Source organism: Athene noctua, chromosome 7, assembly GCF_965140245.1.
Source record: "Athene noctua chromosome 7, bAthNoc1.hap1.1, whole genome shotgun sequence".
Lineage (NCBI taxonomy): Eukaryota > Metazoa > Chordata > Aves > Strigiformes > Strigidae > Athene > Athene noctua.
Genome location: NC_134043.1, coordinates 7,995,305 through 8,017,092, shown reverse-complemented (window position 1 = coordinate 8,017,092; position 21,788 = coordinate 7,995,305). Strand labels below are relative to the sequence as shown.

The 21,788-nt window shown below is 36.9% G+C and overlaps 1 protein-coding gene across 4 annotated transcripts in view; it reads left to right on the top strand.

Moving 5' to 3' along the window:
* The window catches only part of ACMSD (aminocarboxymuconate semialdehyde decarboxylase), a 48,705-nt gene extending 27,431 nt beyond the window's left edge, over positions 1-21,274 (top strand). Inside the window, exons 3-10 of one of the 4 annotated variants that reach the window (XM_074910352.1) lie at positions 4,624-4,720; positions 7,346-7,395; positions 8,684-8,920; positions 10,469-10,562; positions 12,175-12,270; positions 12,727-12,899; positions 20,239-20,337; positions 20,560-21,274. In XM_074910352.1, coding sequence (XP_074766453.1) covers positions 4,624-4,720; positions 7,346-7,395; positions 8,684-8,920; positions 10,469-10,562; positions 12,175-12,270; positions 12,727-12,899; positions 20,239-20,337; positions 20,560-20,622 — 909 coding nt within the window. In that variant the 3' untranslated portion in view covers positions 20,623-21,274. Of the gene's footprint in view, positions 1-4,623; positions 4,721-7,345; positions 7,396-8,683; positions 8,921-10,468; positions 10,563-12,174; positions 12,271-12,726; positions 12,900-16,301; positions 16,514-20,238; positions 20,338-20,559 lie in introns of those variants that run through there. The other 3 variants (XM_074910353.1, XM_074910356.1, XM_074910354.1) reach the window with 3 other exon arrangements.
* The last annotated feature ends 514 nt before the right edge of the window (positions 21,275-21,788 follow it).

Here is a 21,788-nt window from a genome sequence, read left to right as displayed (position 1 = left end):
GTAAAAGGCAGACTGGGTCAGATTTTACTTCACCTTTTTATCACCGTCCACTCAAATATTGCAAAAACACTTTTTTTTGACACTTCTGAGCTATATTAGTACAACTGCAACAACATGCCTCCATGTGCCATGAGTTCATGCTGACATTCAGAATCCATTTTGCTGGTACTGAAGTGAGCAGAATACATGTATTTACCCTGATAGGGACAGAACTGGTTTCTTCAAAGGTTTAGTTCTGATCTCACTCAGAGTAGAGCAAATCAGCAGTAATTTTAGTGACATTCACAGTGGTGTAAAACTTCTGAAAGCAAGATCAAAATGTTGCAGTTTACCTTTTGATAAGGGCATTAAAAATTACCAGTATTAGTGCTTTTTTTACAGGAAGGCACAAGACCTAAGAGAGGGAAGGCTGATATGGCAAAATAATTCTCTTTATATGTTACTATGTAGGTTACTTGTTCCAGCTAGTTTTAAAGATGTTACCATATAATAACTGCAGTCAGATATCCCTGGCCATTTCATATGCTGTCTCAGGAAGCCAGCTTCCTCCTGTGACCTCTCAGCTCCCCACTCCTAGGAATCATTTGGAGATCCTGTCGCTGCAAATGGCATTGGTCTCTGGAAGGAGGAAGAGTAGAAAGATGGCTTTAAAAAAAGGTTTCAGGAGACCTCAGTTCACTTTCCACCTCACTTCATACGTACCTGTCCTAACTTGAAAAACTTCATCTGTAATTGCCTACCAGAGGAATGTTGTGAGTTGTATAGATACGGAAAGGGTAAAAGCAGTGCAAGGTGTTAGCCCGATAATTAAGGAAAAAATGTAAAGACAACAGAGGTTGGGTAGATAAGAGCAGAAAGAACATTGTGAATATAGTAAGCTGCAAGACAAAAGATGCAAAATTAAAAGCATGAATAGCTGAACAAAGAGTGTCAGCACATGACCCACCTAAAGCATGTGAACAGTGCAAATAACTGGCTAAACCCAGCTATGTTCTGTAATGGCAGGCGTATGCACAGTGTTTTCCAAGAGTTAATCTGTCTCCATCTTCTGAAATTCAGACACCATCTCAACATAGGAATTCTATGCTGAAAACTAGACAGGTAAATGATAGAAAGATTTAGTACTTAACATTTTCAGGGTGGTAACTTTATAAAGAAAATAGTACCCAATCTTCTTCATTGGTTCTTTTTATGATGGCTAATTCATTCATTCTCTGTAGAGATTCAACTTTTATTGTCTTTAGAGAAGTAAGACTTGCATCTTCCAGGTAACCGAAGTATTTAAATATATAATGCCTGTTAATTTCAGTGGAAGTAGACATTCCCTCATCCCCTTGTCACTTTGCAAAATCATACTTCTTTGTGATTGTATATATACTTCTATTAACTGAAAAAAGCTGATAAATGGGTACAACACTGTCCATTGCAACCTAATGACATACATACTATTGTCATTCTATAACATGCAAGGCTATGCTGTCAAATGCCTAACAACCGTTTATGAAAAAGGACGAGAATATGAAGGTTGGGACTGAGCATGAGGAGCAAACAAATATGCTGAAATTTCAGATCTGAGTCTGAGCAGGCATAGGAGGGGAGAACAAGCCACCTGCACGACCAAAGTGTGGATGGCACAGCTTCTGAGATATGCGGTAGGTGCAGGAAGGAGAGAATTGTTGGAGATATTTTTAGCAGCTTAGCTGTTTGTTACAGGTCTGATGCTACAATTCCTTTCTAAAAATAGTTTGCAAAGGAACTTTGTGGCAAGACAATAATAGCCTTATGCGCTCTGCAGAGAATTCTGTCTAGCCTGCTTCTGTCTGAAAATGTTGCATGAAAAAAGTGCATGGCAAAATAAAATATAGCTAAAATATAGCTGGGGAAGGTAACTCTTAAAATTTAAAAAAGCAAAAGCATTTCATATCACTCCATGAAAAAACATCAGGGTCAAACTGGAAGAAAATAATTGCATGCATTTTTAAAGAAATATAATTTGGTATGTGACTGAGTAGTTATGGAATAATTTTAAATACAGCTTGCTGAACCAAATCAGCCTGCTGGACTTAATTCTTAAATCTCTCTTTATTTCCACATAAATGAATTAAAGCCTTAAATATCAGATAATGAATAGAAATAGGAATAGAATAGAATAGAATAGAATAGAATAGAATAGAATAGAATAGAATTCTTCAGCTGTGCCCTTAGGAAATTGTGTTCACCTTGAAATAAAAATCTCATCTTTTATGGTATTTTCAGCACTGCATCCAGCTTTAGAGCCTGAAATTTTTTTCCTGATCTACGTTTCATTCTTATACTGCAAAAAACTCTGAGAATTGTTTCCCAGTTGAGGTGTCTAAGTAATTTCTCATTTTAAAAATACCAGGTGCAGATTAGTGGCAGTGTCTAGAGACTATAGCAATATGACTCACTTGCCAGTCACAGTGTTGCTGGACCAGATCTTTCTATCCTTACACGGACAAGCACAAATCTATTCAGATGATCATATTTTGCTTTCCTGCATAATCAAGTTTGTTGTTGCCTCCATACAATGCTGTGAGCTCAGCCTTGACCTGTAGCGTATTCAAAAAGAATCAGTAAATGCAAATGAAAATAGCAAACTGTTCAACTAATTCTTCAATGCGAACAGTACGTGGCTTATTAGAAACCTTTCTTACATTGCAAACCCTGATGCAGGTTTGTCTCAGCATTTAAGTATGAGCACTGTCAAATTGCTAATAAAAGTACAATCTCTCCAATATTGTTTTCAGTGTTAGCAGAAGAAAATATATATGAGCAGGTCAGCTGCTATGCCTGAGCTGGGTTTGAGGAGAGAATTAAGTCACCTGTGTTCACAGAAATACTCCCAGTGGTAATCCAGTAAACTTCACATGATCTATTTAATCTGTGATGCAATGCTCAGTTCTACTCTTGTCTTCTTCTCTACTCACACCCCAAATATTTTTCTGTTTATTAGGCAATCTGCAGCAATGTGCTGATCTTTTTTTAATGTATTAGAGTGTATGGCTAGAGTAAACCTTTCTGTCAGGTTGGAAAATCAATTTTACTGGAGGATCAGGACTATGTAGTTGTCATTACTGACTGTAATATTTCAAGTAATTTTCACAACCTGTGATACAGCTAACAAGTAACTTGACAGTTTGCCAAGGCAGCAGAGTTAGATTTGTTGAAAAGAGCTTTAAAATATTCATTAGGGCAATATATTTGTGAATGATGTATGAAGTTAATAACAAATTCAAGGTTAAGAACAGTCTGACTTCTCAGAAGAAGGAGACAGAAACCCAGCCTGTGAGAAGTAGTGAAATTTTATTAGTTGTTTCTGTTTTAGCATACTAACAGTGCCTATTCTAATTTAACAGGAATTTTTATTTAGAAAAATAGACAGGATCCTAAATAGACCAGTTTTGCAAGGAAAAATAAAGTGGCATTTGAAAACAGAGAATTCCCTTTCCAGAGGGGACAGAAGACTGCCCTGCGCTTAGCTTCTGTTTACTGTGAAGGTGAAGGAATAGCTGCTGTGTTTCCTCATGTGGTTTTCAATTTTCAACTGCAGATGCAGTGTGTTCTCTGACCAGTACATCTGCTGCATGACTGCGCTTACCCATCCCAAATACACAGGCTCGTGTGGGTCTTCTGACTTTCATCCATTTCCATTTATCCCTATAGTAGCTTCAAGCAACCAAGAAATACTCAGGCCTTGCAAGTATTGGTGAATTGTATCTCATCAATCTGTGCAAGCGTAAGCCAACAGAAAGACTGTTTTGTCTGTCTTTACAAGTCCACAGAAGCATGTGCATACCTACAACTGTAACAGATAATTTACTTTGCTTAATGTGATGACACTGAGCCTAGTCAACCTCTTTGGATAATTCTCAAATGAAACAAAAATTAAGTTTAAAAAGGAAGTTTCCATGTTCATAGTTAAAGGAACAGTATTAAATATCATTACCTTGATAATATTTTGAACTTTGTAAGTCTGGCAATTGGTGGCATAGGGGGAAGGTATTACACTAATTCAGATAATGGTTTTATACTGTGTTTAAGTTTTGTTTGGGTTTTTTTTCCCCCAATACAAATTCTTCAATAATTTTTTTTTCCCCAATGAAGAAAATGTAATCTGAAGACAACATAATAGGTCTCCTTTTGTCTCTGTATCACTGGTGATAAGAAACAACTGGACTGAAATTAACAGAGTTGCACAATTATTTCTGTAGTTACTGGAATCATTGGGATGCTATTGACTTTAAAAGAACACACACATACCCAAGGGGAAAATTTAGCACATATTTAATTAGAGCATTGTTTTGAGGTCAAAATTTGGTTTGAGGATAAACTTGGATTAAGATACCTGATATCTTTCCCAAACAAATACAGAATGATATACATTGCAAAAGAAAGCATTTTTTAATTATGAAGAAATAAATCTGAACTATAAATGACTATTTTATTCATGACTATTTTAAAATTGTCTTTGATTAAAAATACCTAAAAAAAAAAAAAATTCTGTCACTGAATTTCTGTGGGGAGCACAATATACTCAAGTGACTATAAATTAGCATGTACTACTTTGTCACATTTATAATATATAAAAATGTCATTTCACAGGGACAGGCAAAGATGATGAAGGATGGAAAGGTTTTTAGAGTTATTCAAGAGAACTGCTGGGATCCAGAAGTACGGATTAGAGAGATGGACCTATCAGGTACCTCCATAAAGGAATTAAAATCATCGTGGCTCATTTAGAATAACAGCAACCTATCTGTTAGTGTATCTGAAAGTCCTCTAAATCATCAAGTAGCATCTTTATGGTTTTTGTTTTCTTCTCTCACGGGATGGCATGTTAGGAGATACTTTGGGTCATTCTCCTTATGCAACACATAACGTAGGCCAATTTGGGAACTCAAGGGCTGGCATGCAATTTATGTAAACACAATTTAGATCATTTTTAGCTACATCATTTTGACTCTGGAGAAGCAGTATTTCAGACTCCAACCATCAGACATTTAATGGGAATACTTGAACGTCTTTGCAACCTCTCTGATGCCTTGACTAGGCTGGAATCGGTCCCAGAGTTAGCTCAGGGATTTTGGGGATTACCACATCGTTCAACCACAGTGTGGATCATAAATAGCCTTTGGGCATCTTCCCCTTTCAGATATTTCCCTCAACACCAATGGGAAATTTTTACAAAACAGTTCTGCCCCATCTGTTTGCTATAGACAAAGAAAAAACACAGGAGCAATTTTTTTTCAAATTTTTGCAACAGCTCTCCAGAAAATGTATCATAAATTCAACACCACAGTATTTCTCCACAAACTAAACATTGCTCACTTGGTTAAAAAAAAAAATCTAAAATTGTGTGTTACAGCACCATCTGGTGACTTGTGCCATAAAAATGTCCCCTTTTATTACAACAGTCCAGAGATACAGGCATCACCCAATTAAGTGTAAAAAAAAGGGTTTTAGTGTTTTTCATTCCTACTGTTCACCTAATGATAAAGACTATGGGCTACATTTACTCTTTCTCAGTTTACAAAGCTGTAGCTACTTAGTTCAAAGACTGTTTTCTGTAACACAGGCTGCAATAGATTATACCCAAAAATTTAACCTCTAAATATGGCATAGTTTTGAAACAAAGATGCAAGGAGTCTCCCAGCTGAACAAAACTACCAGTCACTGTAAGGCATTATTAACTCAGAGAGATAACTTACAGTTTGGTGGTTGAAAGGCTTTGTTTGTGCAATGCCCAAGAGATCTTGCTAGTAATAAGAAATGGTAGCCAATGTGAGACTAAATTAGTTCTCATATGTCCTAGGTCTATTTGATATACAAACCTGTGTTTTGATCCACTCAGTAAAACAATCTATCAAGCTAATTCAATAAAAGAAGCTGTAAAGATAATTAACATCACAGTTCTGTGATACAAATCTTCACTGTTTTGTTGAAGAAAATCTTTCAGTTAATTCTAACTACCTTTCTTATTATTTTCTGCTCTGTAAAACCCTCTGAAGAGGGTATAGAGGTTTTTCTGTGCTGATTCTCCTTCTTCCTAAAGCTAGTGTCTAAGAATGTTCAGCTACCTTTAAGGTTTATGTTAAATTTGCTCAGAAGTGTAAAAATGGATAGAAACCAGATACAATGCTTATTGTGGAAAACATGGTAAATGTTCTCAAACCTACTAATCAGGAGACCAGTAGCATATTGGTGGATAATACAGCTTAGGCTCTACTTTGGTATATACATAGTTTTGTAGATGTAATCCTTAACCTCAAACCATTGCTGATGTACATAATATTAATCAGATCTTGTAAGAGAGATGCCTGAGTTAGGTTCCCCTCCTGTTTCCTATTTAAAATACTGAGAAGGAGGATAAATAATTTTGTTAAACATTCAAGTGCTTTGGCAAGGTCTTCATTTTAGAAGAAATTCTCCTAGGGTTTTTTCTGCTATCTTTTGCATTAATAGTTTCATTACTAACAATCGAGTTACATTTTTTTAAAGCATGACAAATTATGTGCGTAAATATTACAACCAGATCTAAAATTTTTTTTTTAAATAGTTTTGCGCGTAACTATTTAGTGAAGTCCTAATTAATGTTTATTGTTTCTTCTGTTGTTAATCTCCTGTGTTTGTTGTGTTCATTCCTGTAACCTGTCACATACAAAGTTATGGTAGAGATCTGTGTTTGAACAGAAACCGAACAGCATGGACTTAATTCTCTTTATTGCTAATGTCAAAGTTATTTTTTAAAACAGACAGATTTTCTTATACTTACAACCTCAGTAGTTCAGCCATGGGATGAGTGAAACCTAACACAATATAGCTTTGGGGAACACTGAGGAAAACATTGTTTAACAACCATTGTTAACATAACGTTGTTTACCTTTGAGCTAATTTACATCTTTCTTTATGAAATATATATGATAAACATGACCCAAAAGTAAACTTAAGATACTGTATTCCATTGGTTTAGCATGACATTAATTTATATGAGAGTAACATTAAATGGGTATTTTAATTAATTGTACATGTGCATACCAAATACTTTTAAAATCAAAATACTTAGGTTCACAAATAATCTGAGTATGAAAAGTGTTAGTTTTCTTTCTACTTAGCAAAAATATTCCAATCCTAATAAACTCATATGCTACAAGATATGTTACCATGATCCTTAATTAGCAAAAAAAAATTCTATGCCTGTTACTGTTAAATCAGTCTTTCTTACCATTAACGCTTTTACCTTCTACCTTTCAAACAAAAGTGCTTTTTTATTTTTAACATTTTACACAAAAAAGGGAAACATTAATAACTGCTTTTTCTTACTTAGGAGTCACAGTCCAAGTTCTTTCCACAGTCCCTGTAATGTTCAGCTACTGGGTAGGTTCCTACTGGCATATTTTATAGCTCATATGTTACAAAATTTTAAAAAAATAAATGTGTCCTCCTATAAATTAGGTGATTGAAGTAGTCACTAGAGCATTGAAGTAAATGGGGAATTGTTACACTGCAAAAAAAACAAAAGACAAAAAAATAGTCCAGGTATGAGAAGAGCCAGGAGGGTGTCCTGGCAAAGCTCTACTCTGGAGTACACTCAGTAAGAAAGAATGAGACACAACAGAATTTCTTCTGGGGACCTTACAGGGGTAGCTGGGAACAGAGAGAATTTACACAGCATGTATCCATGGTTAGTAGGTAGGCATATATGTACACATTCCATGAAAGCTAGACATCAATCAATATTTTCTCATTAAAAGAAGTAAAAGATATCTTTGTGGTCTTGTCCCACTTTCTTTTAAATGTGGCATGGGACTCAAATGCTTTGAATCTTAAAATTCAGTATCAAATTTAAATTGACATGTTCCCTGCCTGGTGATCTTGAATGCATCAAAGAAATAAAAAGTCTAAGAGGATAAATAATAGCAAAAAGCTGTTCTAAATACACTCTCAATTTGACTATTTAACTGTGTGTACAAGTTGAGTTGTTACATGGAAACAGATATGCTACATTAAAAATCATGGTGTTAAGCCCACATATAAGTACCACTGATCTCCAGAATTTCTTGATGGGTGACATATCTTTAACATTTTATTCTGGCATTTATGGAAATATTTTTCATTAACTGTGTGTTAGGGGAAAAACTGATTGTATGGATATTGCAGTTCCGTTATTAGAATTATGACTGTTACCTCCTTCTAAATGTTAGAGAGGTTTGCTAAAGTTTTCTCCATAGAATTCTTATGGTCAATCATTTCACATTACTTATTTTCAACTCCAGTAATAAGAGACTAAATATTCATTGCTATGTTTAAAAATTACATGCCTAGGTTTTTGCATTGGGGTAAACAAAACCAGGGGACTGGTTTACACAAAAGACCAGATACTTCAGTGCATCAACAACCTAGGCTTTATTACACTCATCCTGAGCAGTAAAGGCAACTGCAGTGCATAAAATATTCAAGATAAGAAGCAGAACTTCACCCAGAGGTTTTAAAGCGAGGCAGAATTTAGCCCTACTGGTTTCCAGTTATTCAGAACTGTAAAATAAATTTTAGATTCAAACCGTCTCTCTGAATTGTTTGCAGTGACATTTATCCAATATCCTCCAAAGGTGATAACATTTGAGAACTATATTTTAATATACTATTCTGCTTAATATCTTACCAGGCCAAACCTCAGGATACTTTAGATCTAGCCCAGATATTAAATAATGACTTAGCTGCTACAGTAAAAAAGTACCCCAAGAGGTTTATCGGCTTGGGTACATTACCTTTGCAAGCTCCAGACCTGGCTGTGAAGGAAATGCATCGCTGTGTGAATGAACTTGGATTTCCAGGAGTACAAATAGGATCTCATGTCAATGAGTGGGACCTGAATGCACCAGAATTGTATGATATTTATGCCGTGAGTAAATGTTTCTTTCCTTATTTTGGGGAATTCTCTGATATGGAGTTCTGTCTAAAAAATATCTTGAGACATAGTCATCAACTAAATTTATAGATACATTAAAACAATTGAGCCTTTTAATCCGCTTACTGATCAGAGAGATTCAGCTTTAATTATACACAATAATTCATTATAAGATATAATGACAATAATACAATATAAAACATTCTGAAACATACTTTAAGTGTTTCCTGGTGTTCAGAGGGAACTTCCTGTGTTTCAGTTTGTGCCCATTGTCTCTGGTCGTCTCACAGGGCACCACAAAAAGGAGCCTGGCTCCATCTTCTTTACACCCTCCCTTCAGGTCTTTATATACATTGATGAGATCCCTGCTGAACCTTCATTTCTTGGGGCAAAACAGTCCCAGCTCTCTCAGTGTTGCCTTATTGGAGAGATGCTCCAGTCCCTTCATCATCTTTGGACTCTCTCCAGTAACTCGACATCTCTCTCATACTGAGATCCCTCTGTTGTACTGGTCTCTCTCTCTTATACTGTACATTCTTCAGTTTATGTGTAGGAAGTAACGTCTATCACTTCTAGAAACATCCCTGGATAATAAAGATTGTGAAATTAAGCCATATTTCATAATGAACTTTATCAATCTAGCAAGCCAGTTATTGAATTGCTATTTTTAGTTACAAATGTAGATGGCAATTACTCCCTACAATCCAAAAGTTGCAGCTTTATTTATGCATGTATGGGTAAATAAACCCAAATTTTTCAAATGTGTGATAATCTCCTTAGCAACAAGATGAGGTCCAGAAATACATCTGACAAAATGAGGCTGTTAAATTCTGGTTAAGCATATGAATGACTTGACTATATATTTAAATTTAAGCACATAATTAAATTACACAGTCAGAATGAGCATCCTATATTGTTCTTGTTTCCCTTTCCAAAGATATCAGTAGTTTTAGAAAAATTAATATACTTGAGTGGAGGTGGATTATTGATCAGAATACAGCTAGATTTCAAACTCTTAGGGGGGATTAGGAATAGTTTTAACTTATATTTTAAGACCAGCAGAAGGCCAAAGGGGACAAATGTAGTGCAACAGCAATGAAAATTCCTTAATGCAGCTGGAACAATTCTGCAAAACCATCCTAAAATGGTTCTATAAAACATTACAAGAATTCATCCTCATATGTATAATGAAACCAAAAGAATTCTAGTTTGAACCAAGTTTTATTCTGCAGGATGGCTGACAAACACAGCTAAAAAAGCAGGTTTATACCACATGAATCTGAGGAACACTTGGCTTACTAAAAAGATGTTATCGTCAGTGTTTCCAATCCTGTAGTCTCAAAAAGAACTTTGAAACTGAATGAGGACTTCAGGATATGGTCCAAAGGCATAAATATAACCAACTGTTGCTTGTTGTTCTTACTTCTGGACCTTTTTTCATTATTAGTACAGTTTTGCAGGTAATCTTTAAAGCATGGCTAAGAACCGAGATGCATTTTGGTATGATTAGTCAAGATTTAGATTTTTTTATTTTTGCTGCAGGCTGCTGAACAATTGAATTGCTGTCTCTTTGTGCATCCCTGGGACATGCAGATAGATGGAAGGATGTCCAAATACTGGTTTCCCTGGCTAATAGGTGAGCGTGTATTTACTTTGCATAATCCAGATTTATGAACTGTCACTGGACTTTGCCAAGAAGATTGTTGCAAAGGTACTAGTACAGAGAAAAACTACATGATTTTTCTATCAATCTTTTTTTTTTTTTTAAATCAAGTACTACAATTAAATCTGTTGTATAAATTCAGCAGTCATTTGTTTTTAAGCTTGTTTCATTTGTCTAACTTTTAAATACCTAAAATTATTCAGACTAGCAACAGAATCTAGTATTCTCTTTTGTCCTAAATACAAAGAGCAGATGTCTAGGGAAAAGTGAATTGTCTCTGAAATAGAGCTTCTCAAAAATAATGCAAGTAAATGAAGGAGTCGGCAAAACCAAACATTACTTCCTAGAATTTCTTGGATTATTTCCTAGAAATAGGTTGATCAGAGAGGAAATAAATCTAAGTTCACATCAACTGTAGTTGAAACAACATGTGCTTTGAAAGCTCCCTGTAGACATAGTGAATTATCTAGTTTTTGTTTATTTCCCTACCTGCTAGGTAAATCAGAACAACATTGAATAACAGGAGGTAGGCTATACTGCTTCCTAGAGATGTTCAGACCTCATTCCACCCTCACTTATTCTGTTTTACATTGTTTTGTTTTGCATGGTTTTGCACTGCCTCCAATAGAGATGATCTGAAAAACATACACAATATACATAAAATAGACATTCTGCAATATATACTGGAAAATCTTAGTGTCCCAATCACCAGTGCATTATCTTAAAGCAATATCAATTAAGCTTAATCAGAGCCAGCTCAACAACACATTTTTAAAAAGGGACTAAAATTATTGCATTTACTTAACAAAGTATAATTAAAAGATTTTCCTACTAAGCCTAATAAGGCTTTGCATCTGAGTGTATGGTAAAACATTAATGAAGGACGACCTTTTGAGCTGGGAAGATATTGTTTCCTCCATAGATGAAAGGAACTCAGTTCGTAATTTCAAGCTGGATGTCTGAATTTAGGCACCTGAATGGCCTGATATTCTAACTATGTTTGTTAGGTGTGCTCAGAAACTGAGGCCTGGTATAGGAACCTAAATTGCTGTTATGTTCCTAACACTGGGCATCCAAGTTACCCAGTGGCAAAGAGAGAGACAGGTTATTTCTAAACTGTAGGAACTGGCACGATGTCATAACTAAGCCCCAAATCTGTGTTGGAATATCCACCAACATATCTGCCCCACTTTCCACACAAAACAAACCCAGAAGCATAGGTGAGAAGAGAACCTGGCACATCCCAGACTTGTCTTTGAGCTAGGATAACTCTGGAATCAGGCCTGTACTGTGCAGCTCAGGACATACCCAACCTGCCTGTCAGCTGTCCTAGTGGTGTAGGATAAAAACCAGGCTTAGAATTCAGATCTCAGCTTCTAGTTCTGTGTCCTCATTTCAGTTAATTAATGTTCAGTTCCATGTTCCTCTAATTGAAATAATGTGGAACCTTTGGCAGCTGCTCTGTAACTATTATTGTTTCAGTAGGCTCAAGGCTAATTGAAGAAAATGAAGATAACATTTAAAATTCAAATTGGAAAATAAAAAATAAAGCTGTCATACAATAGGATTTCTTTTTTGTTCTTAGGCATGCCTGCAGAAACAACCATAGCCATTTGCTCCATGATTATGGGAGGAATTTTTGAAAAATTTCCTAAGCTGAAAGTTTGCTTTGCACATGGAGGTGAGTAATACACCACGTGAAACTCTTTAGTTCAGCGTGGTACAACTGTATTTTCTGCTATGCCAGCTAATAGGGTCACCACTTTAAGCCTGCCACCAGCTGAGTACTGTTACCCTAATCTATCAGATTGGCTGCTTGTATGAACACTCTCTAGCCTGTTTCAGCCAGCGTTTGAACTGTTACAATAGCCTTTAAGGGAAATGAGGAGGAAGGGGAGACAGGAGATGGTTTGGGGAAAGGGTTAAGGAAGCAGCAGGAGGAATCTGGGCATCGCAGTAGTAAGAACTGGGGAAAATGGTGGGGAAAGAAGCTAATGAAGGGGAAGGAATAAAAAATTGCTGGTGCAGAGCAGTTTCTGTCAAATAGCTGACAGTAAAACTTGCAGATATCTGTTGATAATGTGGCTTTTTTTCCTCCTTCATATTTTCAGCTTCTGTTACTAAAATTTTCTTGCAGGTGGAGCTTTTCCATACACAGTGGGGCGAATCTCCCATGGATTCAACATGCGCCCTGATTTGTGTGCAGTGGATAATAAGGTGGATCCAAGAAAATACCTTGGTTCATTTTACACAGACTCTCTTGTCCATGATCGTGGTGCACTAAGGCTGCTAACAAGTGTAATAGGAGAGGTGAGTGTTAATGCTTCCAGAAGCAGGCAAGTCATTCTTTATTTAATTCTTTATGAAATAGCAAAAGGGGAAGAGAAGAAAAAAGTAGGAAGAAGACAGCATATTCATCCAGTAAAATCAGAACCTGATGGGCTTCTGCCACGTTGATAATGTTTTTACTATATGGAGTTATTGAAATGGTGGTTTTAATCCAGGAACTCAGGCACTGTGAACCTTAGTTGAGTGAGGCTCGTTCCTTGTGTAAGGTTGTTCAGGATGGGACTGCAAGCAAAGACTGCTTCATTTGAAGCCTTGTTTTCAAATGGCTTAATTTTCAAATTCAACAGTATAGTTGAAAAAATCAAATTGTATTTCCACTTGGGAAGTTATAGGCAAAAAAAAAGTCAGTAATAAAGTTTTTGTGAGGATCCTGGAGAGTACATTAAACATAATGGTTTGCAGAAATATTAAAATTGTTAGAGTGAAGGAATCTCTGTAGTTTAGCAACCTGCTTAAATAGGGTACAGCATGGGACAGAAAAATCCAAAAACATTCAAACAACTCCTTCTCACTAGTATATGCTCGGGAAGGGGTTGAAGATGGCATCACTCATGCCAACTTCCAATAGATCACCACAAATCAACGAGAGATCTGTGTTTCTGTCCCACATCATTCTTGTGGCAAAATTGGCTGGTCATGGCTTGGATGGGCACACACTTTGCTGGGTAAAAAACTGGCTGGACGGCCGGGCCCAAAGAGTGGTGGTGAATGTAGTTAAATCCAGTTGGTGGCCGGTCACAAGTGGTGTCCCCCAAGGCTCGGTGTTGGGGCCACTCCTGTTTGGAGTGTTGGGGCCACTCCTGTTTGGCCACACCATCTAGATGAGGTGATCGAGTGCACCCTCAGTCAGTTTGCAGATGACACCAAGTTGGGCGGGAGTGTTGATCTGCTGGAGGGTAGGGAGGCTCTGCAGAGAGACCTGGACAGGCTGGAGCCATGGGCTGAGGCCAGCTGGAGGAGTTTCCATAAGGGCAAATGCCAGGGGCTGCCCTTGGGCCACAACAACCCCCAGCAGCGCTACAGGCTGGGGGAGGAGTGGCTGGAGAGCTGCCAGTCAGACAAGGACCTGGGATGTGGATTGACAGCCGGCTGAACAGGAGCCAGCAGTGTGCCCAGGTGGCCAAGAAGGCCAATGGCATCCTGGCTTGTGTCAGCAATAGCGTGGCCAGCAGGGACAGGGAAGGGATCTGACCCCTGTACTCGGCACTGGTGAGCCAGCACCTCGATTCCTGTGTTCAGTTTTGGGCCCCTCACTCCAAAAAGGCCATTGAATGACTCGAGCGTGTCCAGAGAAGGGCAACGGAGCTGGTGCAGGATCTGGAGCACAGGTCGTATGGGGGGCAGCTGAGGGAACTGGGGGGATTTAGTCTGGAGAAGAGGAGGCTGAGGGGAGACCTCATCGCCTTCTACAGCTCCCTGAAAGGAGGGTGCAGAGAGCTGGGGATGAGTCTCTTTAAACTAGTACTAAGCGACAGGACAAGAAGGAATGGTCTCCATTTGTGCCAGGGAAGGTTTAGACTGGATATTAGGAAGCATTTCTTTCCAGAATGGGTAGTTACATGTTGGAATGGGCTGCCAGGGAGGTGGTGGAGTCCCCATCCCTGGAGGTGTTTAAGAGTAGGGTCAACACAGCACTGAAGGATCTGGTGTAGTTGGGAACTGTCAGTGTTAGGTCAATAGTTGGACTGGATGATCTTCAAGGTCTTTTCCAACCTAGACAATTCTGTGATCTCTGGACCTCATGGAGTTTGTGCAGCTGGCAGGCAGATACCTACCAGATGTCAAAAATAGAAGTGCAAGTTCTGACATTGATTTTCTTGTCTCAACAACTGTATTCCTGTTTCCTGTGCATTAATTTCTAGGCTCACATAGTATTTTTCTCATTTCACATGTGAGGCTGTTGCTGTTATCAGGACCTCTTCTATGACCAGGTTCACAAAAACAGCAAAGCTGAATGTTTTCTTTCTCTCTACAGAAAAGATACTGCTGATTTCCCATTTTCATCTCTAACAGTCTGAACAGGTTACTGCAATAAATCTGTACTAGAACTGATACAGAAGTGACTTGCCAAGGCCAGCCAAAAATAATGCAGAACTTTTGCTTTCTTTATCATGGTACTCTGAGCCCTGGTCTCAAACCTTTGAAATCCATGGGTTTTCAGTCTGTGGTGCACAGAAAATCTCTAGCTTTGAGACAGTACTTCTGCCTGCAGCCTTACAGTACTCATGTCTTTTAGGAAAACTGCATTTGAGATTCATGAAAAATTCAACAATGTGACAGCACAACTACACCTTGAAAAAAACCTATAGAAAGTTTTTTTTAAATATAAAGATATGTACACATACAATAACACTATGGCTCTAAGGAGAGGAGAGAGAATACTTCTTTCTTAAATCCACCATGAACGAAAAGTAGATTTATGGCAGGAGCCCTGTAAAATGTGTAAAGAAACTACCATGCAGCCTAGTTCCATTAGAAACAAGTAAGATAAAACACAGGTCAGTTTACTTGTCAAAAGATCTGCTAATAAGCTGTTAGTATTGGAAAGTTCTTATCAGTGGGTATTAATTTGGGTGGCATTTGCCAAGTTTTTTCTGTACATACAGACATGTTCTAGGGGGGGTTTTTTTGGCAGTGCTAGGCCTAATGAACACTGACGGAGAGGTCTCTGTATAAGGGATGAAGTTTTAGGCACCAGATAGCTTACTAACAAAATACTAGGGCTCCACCCAGTACTGATTTCTGTTAATTGCTGTTACCAACCTCTAAATACATCGTGGTCAGCAGTCCAGGACGTTTTACTGTGTGTTACCTTTTGAATCTAACTGTAGCTTACAGTAATAAAGTGGCTTTAAGTAGTTTTTACAATAGATGTAAAAATTTTACCAGATGCGATGTGCACTTCCATTTTACAAGATACCCAAAGACAGAGTAACAGTTCAGCACTTGCCTCCAATTGTCACCTTTTCTGAGAGCCTCCCCAAATCTAGACCATGTTCATCCTAAGTATATTCTTGTTCTACATGCAGTTATAATATAACAGGGATAAGTCTGACTCTTGAATTTTAAATTGCCATGTTTAGGTGATCAGACTCCTTTTTTATTGCCAAGGAGACAAGATCACTTGCTTGTTTCTCTTTTTTTTTTCCATTTCAAAATGTTGGGAGACGTGTTTTGCCATTGTTAGAAAGACCTCGGTGAATTAGAAGCTGTGTGACTCGGCATGACTGAGACCCACAGATTCTTTTTTCTGGACTGGTTCTGGTTTTAAGCTGAGCTATAGATGTCAAGAGCAAGGCAGGACAGAAAGTACAACAGGATGTTTATTACTGACAATTTTTTTTTCTGTTTTAACTTGTATAGAATGCAAGTCTTGGAGCAGTTCTGCCTCAGAGTAAGAAGTTAGCTTTACATCTCAAGGCTGCTCTAAGCTGTGGCTGTTGTGGGAATGCTGCTGTCTTTGCACCATACTTGAACTGTAACTTCTCTACTTTTCTTCCAAAGAAGCAAGACACAGACTCTGGCCCTGAATCATGATTATTCTTTGCAACTGAAATTTAGTTGTTTGAGGAGAGGTAGGTTATGGATTCTAGCTCGATAATCTCAAAGTCACTCAGCAATAGCCATTCTGATGTCTTGTTTATTTTGTCAACAGACTTCTGAAAATAGTTTCTTAACTCAGTAAATTTGACCAGTTACTACACAGGATGTTGGTATTTTGTTTAATTCTCCTCTGAATATTGTGAGCTCAAGCAATGTGATATCAGGTGGAACCCCAGTGCTGAAATGTCATGAGTCAGATCCCAAAAACTTAAATACTTTTAACAGAACTTGAAAAAAAAAAAAGTAAATTTTCTTCCTCTTTTTCCCAGCAAATGCGTCTTATCCTTGAAAAAAAACATTCACATCACATTTTCCAACTTTATAACCAGGAAGATTAAAAAGTCTCCTTTTTTTCTATTGAAATTTGATATTCTCACATAATACCATTCCATGAGTCAAATGCTTAAAAAACCACCAAATACCTCAGTGTTTTCAGTGCAGTCATGTGTTGGCAGAATAATACATATAAGATGAATAAATGGTGTGCTAAAAACAATGTGATTGGGTCTTGAGGATGACACTGTAACTTTATAAGCTGAAGGTTTGAAATAGGACAGCTCTCTAGAGTATTGCTAAAAGCCGTGCAGGAAGGGCATCAGCGTGTGTAAAGATGTGCTTAGGCATGGCTTCAGGTCCTGAGGGAACAGCCATGACCTGGCATCAGAATGGAATGTGTTGGCTTTGAGCTTATGAATATTAAAATCCAGTGACAGCTGTGATGAGTCATGTACATTTAACTTCATCCCTTAGTTTTGGGTGCAGGTTAATTGGAGCCTATTCTAGTTAAAAGAAGCAGAAATACACATTTCTGAGAACAGCAAATTTGCAGTCTTATAAAATTCTGAGTCCTTCGTTCCCCTCATGATGAGATAGCATGAAGTGAATATAAATAAACACAAAACCCCTAATGATGCTGGCTATAAAAAGTGAAGAACTGGGCTGTCAGGGGATTAAATGATTCAGTATATCTCTGCAAAAACTTCCCCGTGGTGATTCCCCAGGAGCCATCTCCCAGGGGTAAAACACCCTCTGGCCAGAAGTTGGAGCTGAACTGGCTGTAGCAATCTGGCCTTGTTTTGAGATGCATCCTGACAGTAGGAAAGAAGGTGAGATTCAAGGCAAATACAACTTTTACTAATAAAAGAGGATAAACTCATGCTTGATGCTCTTTGAGATTCATTTTAAGATCCAGGTCCCTATTATGGTGAAAAAAGTTCTGTTGAGTAGAAGGGTCCACTGAGGTTAATCATTAGCCATATTTACCTTTCTAAAAGGAGAGATGCACTAATTAAGGTAATGAACTGTAAGTCCTCTAGGGAAAACTGACTTTGTTGATATACTTTGGAATAATATAATAATACATATATTACGCTAGGAGTATTATTTATTTGCAGAGACTTCACAGGATTTCTCTGAGGCTGGTTGCTAAAGACAGGTATTGCAATCCCCTTTTTATAGATGGATACAAAACTGAAGCTCAAGGAGTTTAAATGAATAGCTTAATATCACTAGTAGCAGAGCAATAATGCTGCTTCTAAATTTTGCTTCCTAATTTACAACTCTTCGTTTTACTACTAATGAATATATCACATAATTAGCTGTGAAACACTTTAAATTAGAGGAAAAGAAATATATATTTGAAATAATATATATTATTCCAGTGGGGGTGTAGGATTTCTTTCTGCTTTGGTATATAGGAGATGTAAACAAGAATGTATTATATGAACCTTCCTGGCTTACTTAACCTTGACTACTAAACAGCTGGGCAACTACTGGGTTTCCTTCTCCTTTGCTTAGAAATGCATTTTCTCATATAAACCTAGTATGTTGATTGGTTTGGGTGGTTTTTGTACATGGCATATATTTTTTTCTCGTATCTGAAGAAAGTGGCTTGGTATCAGATTGAATATTATAAATAAAAGAATGTATTTAGCTGCCTAAAAGCACACACATCCAAATATATTTTGTTTAATCTACACTCAGAACTTGATTTAGCATACGGAGGGTGTAAATTTCCCTATTGTAATATTATGGCAAGACTTCTATAATAAATAATAATACAACAATATAGGACAGAACAATAGAATGTGTTATCTTCTGTTTGGATTTCCTATGTTTTGTATAGATTCTTTCAGAGACTCTCGGGTGACATCTACTGGAGGTAAAAAAATAATAATAAAGCAGCATTTGGCAAATAAGAACGAATCATTTCATAAAATAACTGAATTGTGTTCTCTTCATCCTATTTCAGTATTGGTAACTGAGTTCAAATATTATAACAAGTGCCCCAAAACCATGAGCTTGACTCCAAATTCATGAGACATTTCAAAACATGTATTTTTAATGAAAAGTGTGGTTTTCAAATATTCATGTCAGGATATGAAGCTTAAAGGAAAATAGAGTTTTGATAAAATCCAGAGAGTTGGTGGTATTCACTCTCCAAGGTAGATAAAATGGGGAAATATCATTCCAGTGTGGAAAATGAACCTATAACAATGCGGACCTATTGAGGATCCGCCTATTTCTTTTCATCTCTGACAACAGGAAGGATGCATACTGATTTTTATTGAATTTTTTTTCACTGACTTGCTTTCAGAAACAAATCATATCATGTCACTCATATTCTCAGATATGTGTTTCAAATGCACAGCTAATATCCAATCCAGTTAAAGGCAATGACATTTTTAAAAAATTACAGATTTCCAAAAATATATGAAATTTTGTAAATGAGATTTTGGTTTTGTTATCTGAAGCTGAATACTAGTTAAATTAAATTAACTACTTTATTTAAGTGTTTGTGGTAATTCTACATTGTACCATGCTTTAAGTAGTATCACATTGCTATTATTACAGCTTTTAAAGTATCACACAAAAGATAATTTTGATTGGTTTTTATTTTTTATTACATGTTCTTTTCACATATATATAATTTTAAGTTTGTGTGTCTGTGTGTGTCTGTGTAGTCAAAAATTTCAAATTCAAGGATGCAAATCCAAGCATCTTCTCTGAGTTTGGTGGGGATTTCCTGAGATTCTTAATGAAATGTGTCAAAAATTCTCATACTAATTTTGGACTACACACGACAATGCAGAGCATGCAATGAGCATGAAAAAAAAAAAAACCAAAAAGTAAGTCAAAACCAGAAGAATTCTGTGTATCCTTTATTGGCCATTGAATTACGGCAACACTTAACCAAGATTAATCACTGCATTTTAGGCAACCTACTTGCAGAAGCAGTATGAGTAGTGTAGGAGAACAATAGATGCCTTTTTGTTACAGTTCAAACCAGCACCACAGTACAGAAAATCAGTCTGAGTAAGAAATTACCATTTGTGTTGTATTCTCTGAGCAATATACACTTACTCCCAGGGGCGTGGGATTTGCATTTTGAACTTTCTGTGTCAGAATAAAAATACACCAAACTTTGGTTAGACACCACAAAAACGATTAACAAGAACCCTGTACTTTTTTCAAACTTAAATTCACACTATAAACTCCTGAGTCGTTGTTTTCAAGCTTTGTTTTTTTCCTAGTGAAAGTTGGAACCCAAAGATGATCTTCATATTCACTTTTGTAATTAATCATTCCAATATATACATGTGATTTCCTGTGGTTTATTATAAATTCCTGAAAGCACGTGCAACTATATTGTTTAATATTACTACAAAATGTATAACTTTTTTTTTTTTATTACCAGGACAAAGTTATTTTGGGAACAGATTACCCTTTTCCACTGGGGGAACTGGAACCTGGAAAATTGATTGATTCAATGGAAGATTTTGACAATAAACTGAAGGTATTATCTTTATATTTGGGGTTTTTTCCCTCCTTTTTAATCCTCTGGTTTTAGACCTGAGATAAAGCACTGAAAAATCAGTGTAGTACATTGATTTCTGCAAAGACTGGAAGAGGCCCTTCAGTCTCTTTGCAGCAGTTCATTTGAAAGGACCATTAAAAACATTTAAGTGAAATATGAGTTAAGCACACACAAAGATACATATATGTGTTGTTTTTACAGGATAAACTCAAGGCTGGAAATGCTCTGGAATTTCTGGGTCTTAAAAGAAAACAATTTGAATAATTATGAAGATATTAAAGAGACAAAACTTCAGAAGCAACGCTGAATCCTTAGGGATATTTCTATTTCCATGTGCAATGACACAGATGAAAAATTTGACAGGTATATTACAGTCTACTGTTATTTCCAAGAGAAAAGCAAGGGTGCTGGAAATGAGTATGCACAGGTATTTCTGTGCGTTTGAGGATTTAAATTGTCTTTTAAAAACTCTGAAATCCCTGCTTTCATAAAAAAAGGAAGGATTTAATCTTTTGCAGTTCTGATAAGAATCGATGAAGAATAATCAATGTCATGTTATCAGAACTTGATTCCCGGGAAGAAAGAACTGAGAAAATTATGACCTCTATGCATTACATTTCAGTCTTCATTATGTCCAATAAACAGAATTTAAAAGAATCTTAAACCAGAATTTAAACAGAATTTTGTTGATGCCCAATAAAAGGCAACATTTCCCTTTACCACACTTCAGCTCAGCACGGCAAGCACATGCACTGATGCTTTGTAAATGTTGTGATAGGATGAAAAGGGTCTGTGTGGGGACTTGTACGTTTTAGCTGCCGCCTACACCACTGGAAACTTATTAATCAGAAACAATTTGGACAATATGGTTGTAGGTGGAGAAATAATGTATTTGTGTGGGTAATACTTTGTGCGTCATTGTCACTGTCAAAATAAATGCTAGTGTTTAGCAACAGTATGGTTTAATGTTCTGTTCCTTAAAAATACTTCCTTAAAGTCAGGTTGGATACTAAGTGTTGAAATATGAATGTTCTATCTGCTTTGTCCCTCTATAGGAATGGAAAGATGGTTTACTTTATAGACTATTGATTGAAATAGGTTTATCCTGATTGTCTGGTGTCCAATGCACAGGCATCCTCCTCCTGGAAGGATTTTATACTAGTCTGAAAAATACTGATGAGCCCTTACAGTCTCGTCTCCATTCCCATGGGATCGTTTGCTACGTGTGGTTTCACCATGCTTCTCTTCAGTCTTAGAACACTCCAGGAAAAATAGTATTAGACAGAATTTGTTTCTGTAGCTGTGTCCATAACTGTCCTTTTGTCATAGGCTGAACCTGAAGGATGTTGAACAGCAGCAGTTCCTGCTGATACCAGCCTCTGTTCGACCACAAACAAGGCTTTGTCCTTTACAGTGTCAAAAAAACAAAA